The sequence below is a fragment of the Psammomys obesus genome, unplaced genomic scaffold (genome assembly GCF_907164565.1).
Source record: "Psammomys obesus unplaced genomic scaffold, mPsaObe1.curated_primary_1811, whole genome shotgun sequence".
NCBI lineage: Eukaryota > Metazoa > Chordata > Mammalia > Rodentia > Muridae > Psammomys > Psammomys obesus.
The window spans coordinates 5,230,275-5,251,709 of record NW_026592666.1 but is presented as its reverse complement, the minus strand read 5'-3'; the positions used below and the strand labels follow the sequence as shown (position 1 = coordinate 5,251,709).

Here is a 21,435-nt window from a genome sequence, read left to right as displayed (position 1 = left end):
GGGTGCCAGTGGGACTAGAAAGGGGAATACAACACATCTACATGATCCTAAAACTATTTGTATTTTAACTGTGGATACATAAATCTACACAAGTAAAAGAATGGTATACCACACAGAAACTCCCCCCATACACACACCTAGGACTAAGACTGAAAATCTAAGTTGATGAATTATATCAATGCCAAAATTTTAGCTATGATATTGCATCAATTTTATAAAATATTATCAATGGGAGAAACTAAACAAAATGTCTAAGAGTATGTGTGTCAATTTTTAGGACTATAATTACCTTTAAATCTGTAATTATTTCTATACAATTTCAACTTTTAAACAATAATGGGATGAGCTTAAGAGATGGTTCAGGCTCACAAGGAGAGCAACAGAACCAAAAAATCTGGGCACAGGGGTCTTTTGTGAGACTGATACTCCAACCAAGGACCATGCATGGAGATAACCTAGAACCCCTGCACAGATGTAGCCCATGGCAGCTCAGTGTCCAAGAGAGTTCCCCAGTAATAGGAACAGGGACCGTCTCTGACATGAACTAATGTGCTGGCTCTTTGATTACCTCTACCTGATGGGGGAGCAGCCTTACCAGGCCACAGAAGGCAAAGAAGCCAGTTCTGATGAGACCTGATAGAGTAGGGTCAGATGGAAGGGGAGAAGGCCCCCCCATCAGTGGACTGGGGGAGGGGCACAGGAGAAGAAAAGGGAGGGAGGGTGGGATTGGAAGGGGAGAGGAGGGGGCTACAGCTGGGATACAAAGTGAATAAACTGTTATTAATAAAAATAAAATAAAATTTTAAAAACAAAACAAAAAGAGAGAGAGAGATAGTTCAGCCTCAAAGACTGCATACCCCTCATCCAGTTCAGTCCCAGAACACACACACACCAGGTGGCTCACAACCACCTGTAACCCCAGTTCCAAGGGATGTGCCAGCCTCTTCTGGCTTCCATGAACACCTGCACTAAGATGCACATATCCACCACAGACATACACAACACACATAATTAAAAATAAAGCTTAAAATATTTATTTTTAAAAAATGGAGCAAGGGCTGGAGAGATGTCTCAGAGGTTAAGAGTACTGGCTGCTCTTCCAGAGGTCCTGAGTTCAATTCCCAGCAACCACATGGTGGCTCACAACCATCTATAATGAGATCTGGTGCCCTCTTCTGGCCTGATGGCTCACATGCAGGTAGAATACTGTATAAATAAAAAACAACAAATAAATCTTTTTTTTTTTAAATGGAGCAAAAATTGGCTGTCTGTCTCATCTTGTAGTTGCATGGTAAGACTGACTAGGAGTCCAGTTCCTGACATAGACTTGCCCACGAGTTGGGCAAGGTAACATTAATCCCAGCACTGAAGAGGCTGAGGCTGGCAGAACTCTATGCGTTCAAGGCCAAGTCTGATCTGTATAGTGAGCAAGAGCTATATATTGAGTCCCTGTCTCAAAATAGAAAGAAGACAGACAGACAGATAAAATAAACATGCCACCATTTAATGGTGACCAAGGGCCTGAGCTTTATTTAGTACTTTGACCATATCAGGGGGCTGATGATACATAGTAGACAATGAGATGCTCCAGTCAGATTCCAAGACCACGGTACTCCTTCCTCCAGCTGACTGAAATACAACTTGATAGGACAGGAGCCCAGTCCACCCATCCCCAGAATCATCCTCAGCGAAAGGGAGCTGGCTGCCTTGCTGAAGGCCACAGCTTCCCTCCAGGAGCAAGGCCTGTGCTGCACAGGCACAAAGCTCTAGCCTTCCTCCATTCGGGGCACATCCCAAGCCCCAGAGTCAGCCTGCGGTTCACTACCGCTCTGCTGCAACTGTCTCTTCATGCCCCTCTGCCCCCTGCCTATCACTATTCCCTCACTGTTACAACCATGGTACCTTAGGGAGCCCTCCCAAAACACCAACAAACAAAAAGGTTTTAGTCTCAGAATCAGATGGCCAGAGCACTGACATTAGCCAGCCAAACTGTTTTTACATAAGACCTACCAAAGCAAACTCAGAGCTTCCTAAAATCTCACACTTATTAAAGTCTAAGCATACCTGGTGGCCACATTTAAGACACAGCCAAACTGAAGGGTCTTCTGCTTCTTCCTCAGGTTTATCTTTTACCTTGTTGTCAGTCTTACAGTCTTGGCAGATATTCCATTCCACATTCACTAAAGCTTTTTTCAAATTACCTTGTTCCAACCCTTTTCTAAGGTGTCTGCACATTGGTTCTATTGAAAAAAGAAAAAGAAAAGCAACATAAGATTAAATTTAGATTTTTATTGCTAATATTGAAATGTATCCAAATTTCAACATTAAATTTACTAATGAGCTTTCAGACTATCAGAACACTCATCATTCTGTCTAACATTTGAAATTACAAGACTGTTTAAGAAGGATGCCTGTGTGTGGTTGTGGCAGGGTAGGGCTCTGTCTTTATGCCCTCAAAAACACCCTCTCTGCCCTCAGAAATACCGGTCCCAAGTGAACAACCACAGTCAGTAGGATGAGCATCACTTTCCAATTTCCTTTTTTTCTTTGTGGTAGCAGGGAAAGGCTGTGGCCTCACACGCTGGACTAACACTACCACTAAGCTATACCCAAACTCTTCTGAGAAAGAATTTTCACAAATATGAAATTCATTTTTTTTTTAAGATTTATTTTTATTTCTGTGTAAGTGTGTGAATGCGTACAGGGGTGTGTGCATGCAGACCAAGCCCAGAGACCAAGAGAGTGCTGATCCCTTAGAGCATTTGTAGAAAACCTGGGCTATGTGGGTTCTGCAAACCAAACTCCAGGACTTATGACTGCACAGCAAACACTCTTAACTTTGTGAGCCATCTCTCAAGGACAGAAATTTTATTTTTACCTGGGTATTTTCATTAAAGTAAAGACTTTAGTCGTATGTCTTTTTTTGATCTCTGAAGGACAGGAAAGAGGTTCTTCACTCATTCAGTAACACACCTACTACAGGCCCAACATGATGCTGGCCCAGAAAACCTAAAAGTGACCAAGTCACTCCTCTTCTTTCTTAAGCAGTTCACATGCCATCAGGAACAGAAACTAAGGCGATAAATAAGAATTTCTCAAATTGTCTATCCCTTAGAAAAAAGTCTAATGACACAAAAAGTTCAAGAGATGAAGTACTGAAAGATATTTGCAGTAATCAAAGTCTTTGCTATTGATTAAATACATCCTATAACCTGTTGTATATGTATTCATCTCATTTAATCCTTATAATTACCTAGAAGGAAGATACTATTATTCCTAATGACAAATGAGAAAACAAAAATTAGTATATAAAAGCAAATAACTACTGAATGACTATGCCAGAATTTGGAGTCAAGTCTTATTTTACTTCAAAACTCATACTGAAAACCATGTCCTCAAATAGTGAAAGGCACCCAGGTTGGTGGTACACACCTTTTCATCCCAGCATTTAGGAGGCATAGGCAAGTAAGATTTCTGGTAGGTTCAGGCCACCCTAGTCTACACATGGGATTCCAAGCCAGAAAAAAAATAAATAAATAAAATAAAATAAATATATATATATATAGACCCTGTCTCAAATAAATAAATAAATAAATAGATATATGATAGATTGATAGATAGATAGATAGATAGATAGATAGATAGATAGAGCAAATCCAAAAGACCAATTCCCATATAAAAGTGTGTAAAAATGTATGCTATCTCCTTAAATGATGAAGTCATATAATGTACAAAAAATGACAGCCATAATTGCAACTGGAAATCAGACTGGGGAAAAGTAATTAAAGGGTATTGGAGACATTGTGAAGAATTTGAGTTGTTTGGTGGAAACTAGTCTTAGAAACTAATCAAACGGCACAACTGGCTTCTTGTCCAATGAACAGGAATTAAGAAGTTAACATAAATAAAGTCATGCAGAAAAAGCACTACATCCCAGTAAAGAATCAGATTACAAGGGAGGGGGAAAGAACTATCCTTTAAAACATCAAATGAGCAAAGAGTTTTACAATTGCTACTGTCCAGTAAAGGTTCAGGAAAACAAGCATTTTGTTGTGCTATCAGGACCATTATTGTTCTACTGACCACACTAAGAGGTAAAAAGATTTCTACATTTATAACAGTAGAGCAATTGCTTCAATGCCTAACACTAACAGGTATTCAACTCCTCACTACAAAAATTAAACATCATTCTGAAAACATGATATTTAGCATATGCAGTCATGATCCTTTATATCAATAAGGTATCAAAGTGAATGTAAGGCTGGAGAGATGGCTCAGCAACAGTGAAATATACTTGCAGAGGACCCAGCACCCACGGAACAGCTCACAACTGTGTGTAAATCCAATTCCAGGAAATCCAAAGCTCTCTTCTAGCCTCCCAATGCACCAAGCAGACATGTGGTTAAAAAAAAAACAAAAACAAAAAACACACATGTTGGCAAAATGCCCATTACACGTAAAACAATTTAAAAAGATGAATGTAGAAGGCAAATGACACATAGACAAATATTACAATAGGGCCAAACTGATGACCTAAGGTTGATCCCAAAAACCCACACTGGCTGGAGAGAAATTACTCCTGAAAGTTGTCCTCTGACCCCCACATTCACACTACTGCAACAGGCACTACTTCCCCTCAACACACATATACTTCACACATATACAATAATAAAATCTAGGCTGCGTGTGGTTGTGCACGCCTTAATCTTAGCTCTTAGGAGGCAAATGCAGGCTGACTTCTGTAAGTTCAAGGCCAGCCAGATAGAGAAACCCTGTCTTAAAAGCACTGGAGATATGGTTCAGCCACAACCATGTTCACTAATTCCAGTTTCAGTGGCTCCAATTTTCTCTTTTAGCCTCCACAGGCTCTGCCCAGACGTGCTACATACTGCATACTGACAGTCAGAAGACTTATACACATAAAACTAAAACTTAAAATAAATAAATAAATAAATGAATGAATGAATAAATAAATAAATAAATAAATAAATAAATAAATAAATAAATAAATAAATAGATGGGGGCACTCGCTACACTTCAAAAGGAGCTTGATTCAATTTCCAGCACGGACAAGGCAGTTCATAATTGTCTGTGACTCCAGTTCTGGGGACTCTGACACCCTCACATAGACACATGCATGTAAAATACCAATACAAATAAAATAAAAATAAATTACTAGAAAAAAATAAACAAATAGGTTTGGAAAAACAGCTCAGTGTTTCAGAGCACCTGCTGCTCTTCCAAAGGACCTGTGCTTGCAACCCCAACACCCACATGGCAGCCAACAAGCACCACCATCTGCAATCCCAGAGGCTGGGCTGCCCCCTCTTCCGGCCTCCACAGGCACTGCACACACGGTGCACAGACACACACGCAGGCAAACAACCGCACAGATAATAAAATACATAGTAAACCCCGATTACACATACACTGCTTGCATATCCTTTAGGGGACTGGAGAGATGGTTCAGCAGTTAAGAGCACTGACTGCTCTTCCAGAGAAGTTCAAGTCCCAGGGCCTATGTGGTGGCTCATAACCATCCGCAACTCCAGTTACAGGGGATATGATGCCCTCTTCTGGCCTTTGAGAGGCACTGCATGCACACAGTGCAGGAATACATACAAGCACGGGTACACATAGAAATAAATTTACCAGGAGTTATTCATTTAGTATAGTAACAGGATTCAATAACAATTGGTAAAATATACCTGTAGATTCAGAGGAAGCCTTAACTGGAACACTTTTCCCTTTTGTTCGTTTCTTTCCCATGTTGGCACTTTATGGATTTCTCACTGACACAAAATTACAATCTAGAAAACAAGATAAACTTGGCTTGACCAAAAACAAAAAAACAAACAAAAAAAATGAAAGAAATAAATGATTTATATAGTTTAGAAGATAAAAATTCAACAAAGCCACATTCAATGCTTTGCATGTCCATTGTACTTTACAACTCAAAACACCACTGGCCTTGAACTATCCTCCTACACAAAGCAACTGAATTATTGGGTGTATCTTGCTCGAGGTCACCACTCCACTAATTCTACTTAATATACTTGAACACAGGATTTAGCTCCATTCTACTTCCTCATGCCCCTGTAATCCTGGAACCCTGTATTTTGTATTTTTCCTTTTCTTTCTTTCTTTCTTTCCTTCCTTCCTTCCTTCCTTCCTTCCTTCCTTCCTTCCTTCCTTCCTTTTTTTCTTTCTTTCTGACAGGGTTTCTCTGTGTAGCTTTGGCAGTCTTGGGTTTGCTCTGTAGACCAGGCTGGCCTTGGACTCAGAGATCTACCTGGATGCTGGGATCACAAGCATGTGCCACCATGCTTGGTTTGTATTTTTCCTTTCTAAGATTGCTATGCTTAAAGTTCTTCATAAGAGTGAACCACAGGACAGAGTCTAGGCTTTTTTGAGATTTCCTTTGTCAATGCAATTAATCAAAACCCACCCCAGGCAGACTATTGGGATTCAGACCAGGGACAGGTAGCTGAAGTGCCTATTTAACATACCAAAGCCTCCAGGTTCTCCCAGCATCCTTCAGTCCTTACCTGTTACAGGGCATGGCTGGCATACCCAGCCCTCTACCCTGAACCTTCTAGCCCAGGGGCTGAGGTTCCTTCTCTCCAGGGCTTCACTACATAATCCAGCCTCAGTCAGCTCTCTCAGTCTCTCTCTCTGCCTGTCCATACTTTTTCTTCCTCCTCACCTTGTCTGTCTCCCTATCTGCCTGGCTACTTACTTCCCTGGATCCATTCCCAGGACCAATGGACCTGCCAAAAGCTGACCCCAATAAACCTGCCTTTATACTTTAATTTGAATTGGCTCATTTCATCACAGAAGAATACCTATAGTCTGGCGCCAAGACTGAGAGGCGCTGAGTCCCCAGTTGACCTGGCTGCTTCCATATCATTTAGGGGACTAGAGAGATGGAGGATTGGGGGGAAGGGAGGACAGGACAGCACTCCTTTCCCCTATCTTTCTCTCCACTTCTCTCCACTTGACATGACCGACTTTTACTTTAGACTAGGTGAGCAATCTGTTTCCAGCCACTGCCTATGAGAGTACCTGGTATATATTCTGGGTCCCTGGCTGCACCACGGCTAGCCTGTCCGTTCTGGAACAAAGACAGTCTTTGTTCCATGGGGAGTTTTCAGATTCAAAGATAAACATCGACTTGAAGCTACCCCACCCCTGAGTGGGACCCCCAGAGAGGGATGCTGCCCTGAGTCTTTGGGTTTTCAGCAAAGGCTGAGAAAATGGACTCCTCCGGGGCTAAGCCTCGATTTTCAGACACCCTAGGGCGTTTGCAGCAAATTTATCCAAACCGGTTTGTCTAAGATCTCGCACAGACAACTTCAGTCTAAACTCCCTACGTCTAGATTTTTTGCGGGGAGGGGAGACTGAGCTCTCATCCCACACCCTCCTTCAGTACAACATATCTTTTCCTGCCAAACTGCTGATCTGACCCTCCTAAGGTATACAGATCATCTGTCTGTGTGAATTCAATTACAAATTCTAGACTTCTATTCTTTAGCCAGTTCTGTCCTCCACATAGCTCTGGCTCTCAGCTCACCCACGTGGGCCATATGCTCTTTCTACCTCCTGGTTACCTGCAGCTGGCCTGTACTAAGCTAAACACCCTCTGTTCCTTCATGGACTCATTTTATTATAAATTGACACCCCTAATTTCCAAATTTACTTGGACAAATGATTCCCAAACATATCTACACTTGCTGTGCTCTACACTTAAAGTTCTACTTCTCCACTCTTTTATCACTGATTTCTTTGTACTCTGCTCTCTCACATACACAAAGATTATGCTCTTAACTCTTATATAAGGATTTATAGTATGCTCTTTAAAATCCATGTAATCTGCAACATTTGGTTTTAAACTTATAACAAAAGATTAATTTAAAATTCACAACTCAGGGTTAGTAACTGAAATTCTGTGCTTAGATCATGTTAAGCCATGTGGTATGATTCCATTCTGGGATATAAACATGTATCTGGTATCTGGTCACCATCCTAACCATAGGATAAAGAAGGTAAAGTCATGTTTCACAGCCATATTGATTACAGGCAGGCATATGGCTGGCAGCCATTTCTGTTATAGGAAAGAAATATGGCTTCACTGCCATCTTAACTAAGGGCTGCCAGCACGATAATCTATATTAAGCTACAGTTTTTTGTTTTGTTTTGTTTTTTTTTATAATAGTTATTTAACTTCTCTGTCGAGGTAGTAGACTATGGCCTAGTCTCCGCCATTGTAATTGAGACATAGGCTATTTACATTACAATTTATTTTCCTCAGGTCTCTGATGGGTTTGAAGACTAGACTAATGAAAGTAACTTTTTACTATTTCCTTTATCTAAAGATACTCACTTTACAGTGACTGCTCCCAGTAATCAACCACCTGTGTCTCATGAATAATTGTATACAAAAAAGTGTAAAAGTTTATGTAAGGCCTGAGGATATGAAAGCTTAAGTTATCTAAAAAAGTGTTTGAGGGTCTAACTTTATTTTCTGCCTGTAACATTTATATCTGTTCCAGTATTCTGCCAAGGCCAGGTGTTTCCTCTAAACCTGTATCCAGGACAGCTCCAAAGTGGCTACCCATAGGTGCTCTGGTCCAGCCTCACAAACTGCTTCAACTGGGCCTTCACACCCATCTTCCCAGATGGACCTGTAGACCTTGAACAGCAACATGCTCTTCCTGAACCTGGCCAACATTCCAGCTTTTGGATCTCCAATAATGAATCCCCAATGTCAGCAGGAAGTAGTCATGACTATCACCAAAGGGCTGGGATGTTGGGATTCAGACCTGGGACAAGCCTTTGAGGTGCCTATTTAACATACCAAAGTGAACTTTGCCTTCAAGTTCTCCCAGCATCCCTCAGTCCCTACCTGTTACAGGGCATGGCTGGCATTCCCCATCCTCTACCCTGAAATTTCTAGCCCAGGAGCTGAGCTTCCTTTCCCCCAGAGGCTCTTCACTATATAATCCCGACATTTTGGTTCTCTCTCTCTCCCTCTTCCCTATTACTCACTCTCTCTCTCTCTGTGTGAGCACATTCTTTCTTCTTGCCCCTCTTCTCTCTCCCTGTCTGCAAGGGTGACTTCCCTGGCCCTGCTCCTTGGGACTGGTAAACCTACCTGAGGGATGCCCCCAATAAACTTGCTTTTAACTTTAATTTGGCTTGAACTAGCTCATTTCATCATTGGAGACCTATCACAGAGTCTTCGAACAAGGGCAAAAAGCAGCCACATTCTTCACCAAAACATTTTCACCAAGAACGAACTCTAGGGAATATACTAAAATTCTTGTTCAAATCATCCCAGTACCATGTTTCTACTAGTATGGCCCATTAAGGCCCACACAAAGCATACCACTGCTTTTCTAATCCAAACACCTCAAATCCACATTCCTAAAAAACAAAACAAAACAAAACAGAAAAACAACAGCAACCACCACCAACCCAAACCCAAAACCCAGGTCTATCACAGCAATACCGCAGTCCTTGGTACCAACTTCTGTCTTAGTCAGGGTTTCATTGTTGTTTAGAGACCCCAAAACTAAGGCAACTCTATAAAGGAGAATATTTACTTGGGGCAGGCTGATTCAGAGGTTTAGTCCATCCATTATCATCATGGCAAGAAACATGGGAAAATGCAGGCAGATATGGTGCTGGAGCAGGAGCTGATACTTCTACATCTTGATCTGAAGGCACCCTAGAAGAGGCTCTCATTCCACACTGGGTGGAGCATGAACATAGGAAACCTCAAAACACACCCCCATAGTGACACAGTTCCTCCAAGAAGGCCACACCTAATCCTGACACTCCCTGTGGGCCAAGTATTCAAACACAGTCTATAGAGGCCAAATCTATTTAAACTGCCATACTTTTTAATTTAATTGTTTGTTTGTTTTTGTTTTTCAAGGTTTTCTGTGTAGTCCAGGCTGCCCTCCAACTCACTGGGCTTCAATGAAGCTTTAAGAAAACATGCCATAGCAGAGCGGTGGTAGAGCACCGCTTTATTCCCAGCCTTTCCCAGCAACCAGAAGGCAGAGGCAAGCAGATCTCTATGAGTTCATGGCCAGCCTGGTCTACAGAGGGAGTTCCAGGACAGCCAAGGTTACACAGAGAGACCTTGTCTTGAAAATGATAAAAGAAGAAAGAATGATGCACTCTCCTTTACCTGTCTCTCTACTGCAGTAAATTGCCTTTCAAATCCATAATCTGAACATGCTATTTTTGCTCTATGTAATCTGAAATTTTAGAAGAACTGGTTCTAGGCAGAACGTCTATGTTGCCTACTGTAAGTACACAATAGGTCCTCAAGAAAAACTCCTATGGCAAATCAGTTAGAAAGTTACAGGCCAGTAAGAGTTATAGAGTGGAAACTGTCTCAAAACAGATAAGACAAGTTCCAGACATACATAGATAGATAGATAGATAGATAGATAGATAGATAGATAGATAGATAGGCAGATAAGAATAATACAAAACAGATAAGAATAGTTCCAGAAGCCAGGTGTTGTGGTTTCAGGTGTGGTGGCTTCAGGTGTGCTGGCTTCAGGTGTGGTGATCCCAGTACTCAGGGAGGCAGAGGGAGGAGGATCTATGTGAGTTCGAGGCCAGCCTGGTCTATAATGCAAGTACAGGATAGCCAAGTATACACAGAGAAACCCTGTTTCGAAAAACCAAAAAAAGTACCAGAATCTGGGCATAGTGGCTCACACTTTTAGTCCAGCCCCTTGGCGAAGCAAAAGGAGGTGGATCTCTGTGAGTTAGAGGACAGCCTGGTCTACAAAGGTAGTTCAGGCCAGCCAAGACTACACAGAGAAACCCTGTCCTGAAAAACCAAGCACAGTACCAGATAGACAGATGATAAATAGTACCAGACAGACAGATAGACGGACGGACGAAAGGACATAACTTCAGGTGACAATTAAAAAGGCAGCAAATAATTTAATCAAAAGCCTGCAGCTGTGAAGACAGCACTAGAAAATCTGGTTTAAGTACTGCAGTTTCCTTTGAGACGGCAAAGGAAAACTTGAAAGACAAATTTTTAATTAGGGCAAGCAGTGGACCTGAGAAGTCAGTCTTTGCTACTGAAAGAAGCTACAATAAAATTCTGACAGCTATGAAGACAACTGGTGAGTCGTGGGAAAGGGCGCCATAAAGCATTAATACTCTGCCAGGCATTTTCGGAGTTTTTAGGTAAGAACCGGCCAACTACTCGCTCGACCAACTATTGCTCGCATATGTTGTCAGCTTTTTTATTAAGCCGACTGCTTTCCTTTCTGCCCTCCCGGTCTTCCTCTGCCTAAGCGATGCCAGCACACCGGCGTGTGGAAAACCCGTCCGCAGGTCTAAAACCTGGCTTTCAAGTTTGGGAGTAGACTGTCACCCAGGCATGACTGAGCCAGCCGCGCTTACAAACCACATGGTGTCGGCGGGAGCTCCCCGGAGCTCGCACGCAGCCACCCGGCCACCTTCCGGACGCCAGCCGGCCCCCACCCAACTGCTCCGCGCCACGTCCCCCAGCCCGGGGCTCCGGGTTACCGGCCGCCTCCCGGGGCTGTCAGCACTCCCAGCCAGCGAGGCGGCGGCGGCAGCGGCCGGTACTCACTCACCCGGAACGACGGAGCCCATAACTGCCTCCCGCGACGGGCCCGGAGCCGGCCGCCAGCTCCGCTTCCTCCTGGTGACGACTAGCGAGCGACGCCGCCGAACCAGTTACCCTTCCGGGACGCGGCATTGTGGGAAATGGCCCGGCCTAGGCTGGAGTCCCCGACGCCTGGGGCTGCGCGTGCGCGTTCGGCCAACTTTCAAGGCTCCAGCGTCACCTGTGGAGTTACTCAAATCCTCCTGGAGAGTGGTTGTCAGGCGGTGGTCTAAGGCTCGAAATGTCCTGGATGGTCACCTCTCGTAACTACGTTCTTTCTGCAGAGAGCAATTTATAAATGTCTCTCATTTTTCCCTAATTCTGCCCTATCCACTTATAAAAGTGAATAATCATTCTTCCAACCTTGGCGTTCACCTTGTTGACCCTGCCAAAACTGACAGGAGTTAAAGGAAAATGTTACTGTGTAAACTCTTGAACGTTTACAGTTGGTTGATGGAAAACAGTAGGTACACACTTTCTGCCAAGCTTTTTGTAACACGAAAAACGATCTCAATAGAGACCGTAATCACAGAAAAAAATTACATATGGATGTCAGTAGCAGAACAGGCAGAAGTAAGCAGCACAATAAAAGAACTACCTGACTACCAGGATTAAAGGCGTGCACCACTGTGCCCAGGCAGGGGAAGAGAATTTAAAGCTCAGTACTTTTAAGACCCAATGACAAGTCCCTCTCCCCTTTCCCCATCATTGTATTTGCCTGCTTCCTTTGCCTTGTTCTGTCCCTTAATTTTCTGTGGTTGGTGCCTTACCATGCTCAGATACAAGCTAAGCAGCCCAACTAACATGGTCGCTGGGGCACTCTCATCTTATTTTACATCTCTGCCACTTAACCACCATTTTGAGACATTTACTTACATGTTTCCATGTATGAATGGAGGATATATACAGACGTGTGTGTCTACATACACACATATATGGAGAAGGATATACATATTTGTCTATAATTCTAATATCTAGAAGTGTCTAGAGCATACTAAGTGCTTAAGTATTGAGGAAACGTATTCATTAGAAAGAAAGTGCTGTGTAAGAAAAATCATGTAGCCAAAATATTGGAAACAAAAAATAGGAAATGACTAGGGTTGTGGCTGAGGGGGAGAGCACCTGGTCAGCATGCACCAGGTCCTGGATTGGATCTACAGCACCATTTAAAAACAAAATAGGAAGAAAAGATTGTTTTATCACCAGAACACTACTCAGCAAGCCAACATTGATGCATCATTACAGTATGATGTTGGGGCCCCCGAGATGGCTCAGAGGGCTGCAGAGCTTGCTCTGACACCAGGTGACCTGAGTTTAAAGCTAAGGAGAAAGACAGTCTTTAATCCCAGCATTCAGGAGGCAGAGAACTCTGTGAGTTTGAGGCCAGCCTGGTCTATGTACAGAGTGAGTCCCGGAGAGCCAGGCCTATTAGGCAGAGAAATCCTGCCTGGGGGAAGATGATGACAAAAACAATAACAACAACAAAAACTAAGTAGAGAAACAAGTCTTCCAATTTGTGTTCTGACTTCCACACGCAGGCCATGGTACACATACATGTTATGCACATACACACTCAAAAATTAAGTAAATGTAAACTATCTTGAAGGAAATATCAACATTAATAGAGATATACATTAAAATATACTGAAAGAAAACAAAGACACTCGCTGTTTGATTTGAACCATCTTAAGTTCTAGAGCACATAAAATGTGTGTCTGGGGAGCAGTAGTAAGTACCTCTTGGAGAAGTATAGGAACTAAGAAGGAAAATGTTGGAATTTTCTGGAGTGACCATAATAGCATATGAATAACACAGATGTGTGCAGTCATCAAAACAAAGCAAATATAAATTTAAGATAGACATTTCATTTTTAGCTCAAAAGAAACAAACATTAAAGTCTAGTGTTGTACATGCTCTTGTATTTTGAGAGACCTGTCTTATTTTGCAATTTATTTTTCATAAGCTGTGACAAAGCTGATATGATGAAATATGCATGATGGTTTCTAGTGTATAAACTGATGACATGACTGCTCTATGCTATGGTTAAGGGGTGACCTGTCCCACAGGTCAGTCGAATGAGACCCTAAGAGAGGGGGTGAGAATGTGGTGGGACAAGAGACGTGAAGAATGGACACAAGACAAAATTCTGATCAAGTCTTGGTTTATTGTTCTTTAGGTTACAGCTTATAAAGAGTAAGAATGGGCAATTGGGGGGAGGAACTAGTTTCAGTGAAAATCGCAAAGCAGGACATGCTCAAGGAAATTCTCAAAGCGGGAGGCAAGTTCTCATACTATACCTTGCCAAATCTAAAGGGCTGAGCAAACCTCCACAAAGCCCAAAGCAGCACCTGCGGTCCAGGGATGGAAAATCACTGTACCATGCAAGGCACAATTTGCATCATAGATTCCAAGCAGGCAGGAGTCAAACAGCCATTCTATGGCTCCACACAAAGGGGAAGTTTTATTTTGATTTGGTTTTGGTTTCTCAAGACAGGGTTTCCCTGTGTAGCCTTGGCTCTCCTGGACTTACTTTGTAGCCCAGGCTGGCCTCAAACTCTGAGATCCACCTGCCTCTGCCTCCCTGAGTGCTGGGACTACAGGCATGCAAGGCATAAGGGGAAGATTTTTAATTGTAAATACACGAGAGAGAACAGCCAGAGGCATCTGGAAGAGTTCAGAAGAGAGAAAGACTGAAAATGGACAGCAAATTGGGCATGGCCAGGGCTATCTTTGAGTGAGGGAGCAATAGGAAGGGATAGAGAGTAGAGAAAACTGAGAGAAGCAGGAGCACACACACACAGAATTAGAATATCCAAGAATAGCAGGGTTATAAAGAAAATGAGTAGCTGGGGGCTAGGGAATGTAACAGGTACTTGTGATACTGAGGGAGCCTGGTGGCCAGCATGAGCTTTGACATGCTAATAAGCATCAAGGGTAGCTATAGGTCCCTTCTGCCTAAGGTAAGGGAAATGAACTCCTTTTGGTAGTAGAGAAATAGCTTAACAAGTTCCTGAGGAATGTGGCTTTTATTTAACTACAAGAAATAGCCCAAATTCAGCTCATTTCTGCCTTTTGGAGTTTGAGGAATTGGAGTTTTCTTTGGACCTAACACCTAGATTTTTTTTTTTTTTTTAGATCTTTTTTTTAAAATAATTTTTAAATTTTATTTTAGGTGCATTAGTGTGAAGGTCAGATCCCTTGCAATTGGCATTACAGACAGTTGTGAGCTGCCATGTGGGTATTGGAAATTGAACTCAGGTCCTTTAAAAGAGCCATATCTCCACACCCCTTTAGATCAGTTTTTTTTGTTTGTTTGTTTGTTTGTTTTTTGTTTTTTTTTTTTAAACATTATCTGTTAATCCCAAAAAACAGGAGGGGAAAGACCACCAAGCCAAATCTTCATGCACAAATTAATCACAGCAAGCAAATAATCACAGCAAGCTTTTTTATTCGTGTACACAAACTGCCTCCCACTAAAATGGGGTTCGAGAGAGGTCGGCATTAGACTGAGGAAGGCAAGGTTTTTATAGCTCAGGGGTAGAGAGTTTCCAAATGGGGGATTTGCAGACAAATGGGGGGAGGGGAGTTACAGAAGCAGAACATAAGCACAACAAATTAGTCATAGCAACCTCCTGAAACAGAGACAAGGTTGCAAGTTGGTCATAACAAAAGGTCATAACAAGATAGTAATAGGTGGTCCAAATAACCTTTTGAAATACAGGTAGGGTTGCAGGATAGTTTTGAAGCATGGACAAGGTTGCCATTTCCAGAAACCAACAGTATAGAACCACTTGTATTTAAGGTTACAGGTGGGGCATCTCAATCATTGAGAAACAGAAATTTAATCACAAACAGAATGAGCTTAGTTTGTCTTTAGTATAAGATGGATTTTAAGCTAAGATGGAGCCAGGCTGCTTCACCATATCATTTGAGAACAGTAACTGAAAGGGTTAGACTAACTTTGTAACCTGTATGTCTTCTAAAGCCTATAGTTTTGAATTTTAGGTTCAGGTTAAGCTAAAGCCTCTTAGTACCTTTCCAGAGAATGGAGAAATGTGACCCTATCCGTGAGGACAGATAGAAAAAAAAGCAAGCAAGCAATGACCTTCACTCAGCAAAAAAGAACGACCAGACCCTAGCCTTCAAGATAGTGTTTCTTAGCAACCAACCCAGATTTCTTCTGAGTAGCTTTTGACCTCCAGCCAAAAGTCTGCAGCCTCTAATCTTCAAGGATGAGCTAACCATCCCCACCTTAAATTGCAGCTGCATCCACACTTGGCAGGACTGGCCAAGCTTGAGCACCTAAGACTAACCAATTATCTTACTTTATAGCTTCTTCATCCAATCCTAAATTGCCAAAACTGCAACTTCAAATTTCCCGCAATTTTTCTTTTAAAAACCTAAAGGCCTTTGTCTCCTGGTGCCACTCTTTGCTGACCAGCAGGGGTGACCCCATTGCACAATGGTTAATAAACCTCTTGCTTTTGCAACAAGTCTTGGTCTGAGGAAGTTTCTGGGAAGGGTGCGATCTTAAACTCCTGAGCTGTGAGACCCCAGGTCTTACATAACTTTTGCCATAGGAAAATCTGCCCTGCTTTGCAGGGAGTGAAACAGCATTTCATATCAGATAGCAGTTACATCTTTTCACTAGGGACAATCCAAAATGTATTCAGACTTTACTAAATCTGGGGTGTGGTGGGGAGTATTGGAGGCAGAGGAAGAATTCAAGGCCAGTCTTATCTACAGAGCAAGTTCCAGGAGAGCAAGGGTAACACAGAGAAACCCTTGATAAACCTTGATAAAATCTCATTAACCAGCCAACAACAACAAAAAAAAAACAAATGCACTTCCTGTCTGTGTGTTCCTTCTTCTAAGAGCTCCCTTTTGATCAAGAGTAAAGTTTGCCTTGTCTTGGAGATTCTGAGCTTTTTTCTCACTTAGGAAAGGTTTGTTAGATAGGAATAAGAAAACAGATTTTATGTCAATTTTGCTTCTAGCAGTGTTGTAACCTGCTTAACCTGCTTAAACTCTATAGCCCCTCCACCTTAGTTCTTAGCATAACTGTAGCTCCTCTGTTAACATCTGTTGTCCCCTTTAGCATATCAGAAGCCATTTTGTCTCCAAGTCTCCATTTTGATTATAAGGTGAAATTAAGTTCAAGTTCTCAGGCCCTAGGTGCTTGAGATCAGGAAACAATTCAATAGTTAAATACTTGCTACTTAGCATAAAATAGATGATAAATGCATGTTCTGCTTGAGTTAAAGATACATGTATGCTCTGTCAAGAGTTACAACCGCAACATCTTATGTTCCTTACTATGTTCCAGAAACATGGATAGCCCCCAAAGCTCCCCTACCCTAAATCCCAGCAAATCAGCTTGAAGGGCTTTGTCAAGCTACCTAGATGCATTATGTTTAGCTAGTCAAAATGATGTAATGCCCCCCCCCCCCCCCCCTCGCTTCCTATACCTGGTTACCTGGTTGCTTTTCGTATAAAAACCTGCCTTAGAAACAGACTGGCGTCAAAGTTTGGCTCATGAGCCCAGATTATGGCCCTGACTTTGTTCAGCTTTCAATAAACTTCCACCAGTGTGAGTCTGGTGTTCCAGTGGTCAGTATGTGGCTATTTTTGAACCCATAACAGTAGTCAAAATTCAACTACTAAACACTTTTTAGGCCCAGAATTTTCCCTTTTTCTAGAAAAGCATCCATGTCTTGAGATGTGACCACAGATAGCCCCCAGATAGCCCCGTAGTACACACCAAGTTCTGTTTGCTGAAGTTACATTGCTTCAGTAAAGTTTGCTTAGCTTCAGAAAAAAATAGTCGTTGGGGCAGGGACGCGTCATGTATAGACCCGTCATGTCTATACCGTATGCAAGCTATTGAATGTTTCTGCCCCCGCTGATAGATAAAGATTTATTTGTTTTGAAGCTTGCTGGCTGACATTCCTTGCTGGTCCTCTGACACTCCCACAGCCCCAGCGGACAGGAAGACAGTGAGTCCGGGATGGTGAAGTGTTAAGAATAAAAGCCAGGAACAGAACTGGGCGCGGTGGCGACCCAGCACTCGGGGTGGCAGAGGCATGCGTGTCTCTGTGAGTTCCAGGCCAGCCTGGTCTAGAAAGCCAGTGCAGGACAGTCAAGGATGCACAGAGAAGAAACACCTGAAAACCAAAACCAACCAACCAACCAACCAAACAAACAAACAAACAAACAAACAAAAAACAGGACCAGAAGCACCTGGAGGGTCAAAGTATCCCTTTGCTGTTCCAGATGTCAAGCTAAGCCGTAAGTGAGGAGCTTCCTGCTTCCGGGACTTGCATCCTCACGCGCAGGCGCCTGTCCGCAGGCGTTAGCCTCCTTCCCTCAGGAAGAATTCAAAGGTCGCACCGTTCCCGTTCTTCTCTCGCTGGGTGAGACCTGAGCTGTGTGCATCCAGCCGCGGGGTGTCGGCAGTGCGGGAACCTCGGCTCTGGTGAGTGTGGCGTTGGAGCGTTCATGCTAAGCGGAACTAAGAGCATCTTTCCTCGAGCGGACCGAACGGGCGGTGGTGGAAGCAACACTTCCGCCCATTGGTCAGAACATTCTTCGGTGGTTCCTGGCCCCGCCCACAGTCCACAGCCACCCAGTCAGTTGTCACTGTGCCCGCGTTTACACGTGGGTACCTGAGCTTTGGTCTAGCTCCTTACTAAATAATTCCACGGGGTCGCAGCGCTAGAGAGATAAAGGCAGGGCTAGCAGGTGTGGGGGGTTGGTTCTCTGTGAGTTCTAGGCCATCCTGGTTTGTATAGCGAGCTCTAGGCTAGCAAGGAAGACCCTTTCTCAAAAAGGAAAATCATCTCCCTGGGAAAACCAGGTCTCCCTGCTTCTTCATAGCAGTGGGTAGAGATCCCTTCATGAGTTAAATTCCTGCAGTGGCTTTCTGTGTCAGTGAGGATGGAATCCAAGGTTCTGTGCTCTTTTACTGTCCCCAGCGTACTTTCTGTTTAGCCAGCTGGTCTAACACACCCTTGACTGCTGTTTTCTGAACATGCTGTTACACTCCTTGCCTAGAAGTGATGATTTGTTAGACAGGCTTACACAGTATGACCCAGGTAGTCCACCATGGTTGTCTCACACTGAAGAGGATGAGAATTCAATAGTTGCTCAGTCTTCAAGGCTTTCTGTGTCAGCAGTGCCAGTCAGGTGCTGGAAAAGTCCAGGAGCCCAAAGAAGGTATCTCTAATATCATCAAAAGAAGGCAGTGGGAACAGAGTAGATGAATTGCCAGTGAGGCAAGCAGACCAAGAACAGTTTCCTCCTTTCCCATCTGTTTATTTGTTTCCCCACACTTAGGGTGTTTTACCACTTAAAAATAATGTGATCAACAAAATCCTTCCCCCTGGCTCAGAGCTGTATGCCTGTAATCCCAGCACTCGAGTAGGTGACTCTTTGTGAGTTTAAGGCTAGCCTGGTCTACAAAGCAAGACCAGAACAGATACACAGAGAAACCCTATCTCAAAAAAATAATAATAATAAATTTTCTCACAGAAGTGCACAGCAGCTTGCATTCTAGTTGATTCCAGCCAGATATAGTCAAGTTGACAACCAAGAAAGTTGCCTTTCCTCATAACCCTACATAGTCTCACATCCCTTGGCCAATGGTTGCTCATTATTCTTGCTGTGTCTAGAGTCTTCACCATAGTTATTCACTAAGCACTTTACAACCGTTTTTTTTTTTTAATGTCAAGAACTCTTCTCACTAAATTAAACCTCTGCGAGAGCAGAGATATTTGTTCCTTTTATTCAACATTATATTCTAAGTGTCAAGTACAATGCCTGGCACACATAAGTGTTTGGAGCATTTTCTGAATTAATGATCAGTGAAAATCATAGCAGAAACTCAAATAACTTTGTTGACAGTATTGTTTTAAAAACCAAAATCCCAAGTGTTTGATTTTACCAATAATGACTCAGGAGCCATATATTGGGGTGAAAACCTACCAGCTCAGAGAGATAGAGAAAGCACCTAGTTGATCTTCCTACTCAGCCATTGTCTCAGAAAGAAAAAGCCCTTCTACTCAAAAGGAAACAGACAAAAACCAAAAGCCAAAAGTTCCTTCTTCTCTACACCATCTTACATGCCTTTCTCTAAATGTCCCTGCCCCCCTTTCTGTTTAATCCCTGTCAGCTGGTTACTTGATTCGCCTCTTGACTTATGGTTAACTTTATTTAGCTCTTGGGTTAAAGGTGTGTGCTAGAGCTGAGCTACTCTACAACTCGAAACAGGTTTTTACAGTTCACAGCCCTGGGGTTATATATCCTGCAACAGACAGGAATAATTTTTTAAAATTTTTATTTGTTTATTTCATTTTACTTTTGACACATAATCTCACTATTTAGACCCAGACAATCTCAGTGATTTTGAGATTGTCCCTATCACTGCCTCCAAAGTACTGTAGTTAAAGGCTTGTGCTACATCTTCCTGATAACTCATCCATCCTTTTAAACACTGGCCACAGCGTCTTGACAGGGTTTCTCTGTGTAGCGTTGGCTATCCCAGAACTCACTCTGTAGACCAGGCTGGCCTTGAACTCAGAGACCTACCTGCCTCTGCATCCCGAGTGCTGGGATTAAAAGTGTGTGCCACCACTGCCTGGGTAACTACACTTTCTTACTTGCTTTTCATAGAAGCCATATGGGAAGGCATCTTTTGTATGTCTGAAGGGTATAAATAGGAAGTGGAAGTCTTCTCTCAACCTTGTTGAGCCAACTGTTAGCTATTTGGTACATTTCTTTTTTTACTTTTTTTTTTTTTTTACATGATCATGCATATGTGATCAGGTACCAAAAATATCACTGCTCCAGACCCTGTCTTTGATCCCAAACTCTATAAGATAGTAACACTAATAATTATAATAATGATACTTTATTGTTCTCTTTACTATTTTTTTCTGTTTTTCTGTCTTAAAGCAGCTATTTCATGAACATTAATAACAATGTATATTTTAATGAATTTATAACATTTGTTTTTTTTTCATTGTTGTAGTCCAAGAATTGCCACACTCAGATACTAATCTCAGTGAGATATTGATGGTTTATTGAAGTCCTGTTCCAGACTGATCAAGATCAGGGTCACAGAAAGGATTTGGGAGCCTAACTGATGCTGGTCTGTACCTAAATCGGGCTTTTTATAAGAAAAACTGCAACTAAGTAACAAACAGGTAGCAAAACTGTAACCAGGTGTAAGTAACAAGCCGCTACTAGGTAACAACCAGGTAGTAAGGGGTGGGCAGCATTATAGCACTTTAACTAGCTAGACAAAGGGTGTCTAACTGACCTTTAATTTGATTTTGCTTCTGCAGTTGGGGGACTTTACAGTGTCCTAGAAACAAAGTTTACAAAGTTTGAGAAATGAAAGCATAGAGAAGTAATCATTGGAAGGCAGACCCTGAAAACTTGAACTTAATCTCACCTGATAATCAAAATGGAGACTAAATCAAAATGGCTACAATTTTGCTATGCTAATGGCTGAAGCAAGTTTCAGCAACAACAACAACAAACATTTCTTAAACTAGTTTCTTTTTTTCTTGCTTTTCTTCTACTTCTTCTTCTTTTTTTCTTTGGAGACCAGGCTGGCCTTGAACTCATGAAGATCCACCTGGCTCTACTGGGATTACAGGTGTACACCAACAGGTTTAGCTTTTAAACTAGTTTCTTAAATTCCTTCTTTCTTTCTTTCTTTCTTTCTTTCTTTCTTTCTTTCTTTCTTTCTTTCTTTCTTT

The 21,435-nt window shown here is 42.4% G+C and overlaps 2 protein-coding genes across 5 annotated transcripts in view; one reads left to right on the top strand and one right to left on the bottom strand.

Annotated features, from left to right (window-relative positions):
* The window catches only part of Usp16 (ubiquitin specific peptidase 16), a 39,562-nt gene extending 21,524 nt beyond the window's left edge, over nt 1-18,038 (bottom strand). The window contains exons 1-4 of one of the 3 annotated variants that reach the window (XM_055614972.1): nt 17,912-18,038; nt 11,640-11,949; nt 5,709-5,810; nt 2,065-2,240 (exon numbers count right to left, since the gene is read on the bottom strand). In XM_055614972.1, coding sequence (XP_055470947.1) covers nt 2,065-2,240; nt 5,709-5,769 — 237 coding nt within the window. In that variant the 5' untranslated portion in view covers nt 5,770-5,810; nt 11,640-11,949; nt 17,912-18,038. Of the gene's footprint in view, nt 1-2,064; nt 2,241-4,298; nt 4,363-5,708; nt 5,811-11,639; nt 11,950-17,911 lie in introns of those variants that run through there. The other 2 variants (XM_055614973.1, XM_055614974.1) reach the window with 2 other exon arrangements.
* Rwdd2b (RWD domain containing 2B) overlaps nt 18,027-21,435 on the top strand; it is a 7,041-nt gene continuing 3,632 nt past the window's right edge. Inside the window, exons 1-2 of one of the 2 annotated variants that reach the window (XM_055614976.1) lie at nt 18,027-18,146; nt 20,700-20,819. The gene's annotated coding sequence lies outside the window, so the exon portion shown is untranslated. The remainder of the gene's footprint in view (nt 18,147-20,699; nt 20,820-21,435) is intronic. The other variant, XM_055614977.1, reaches the window with a different exon arrangement.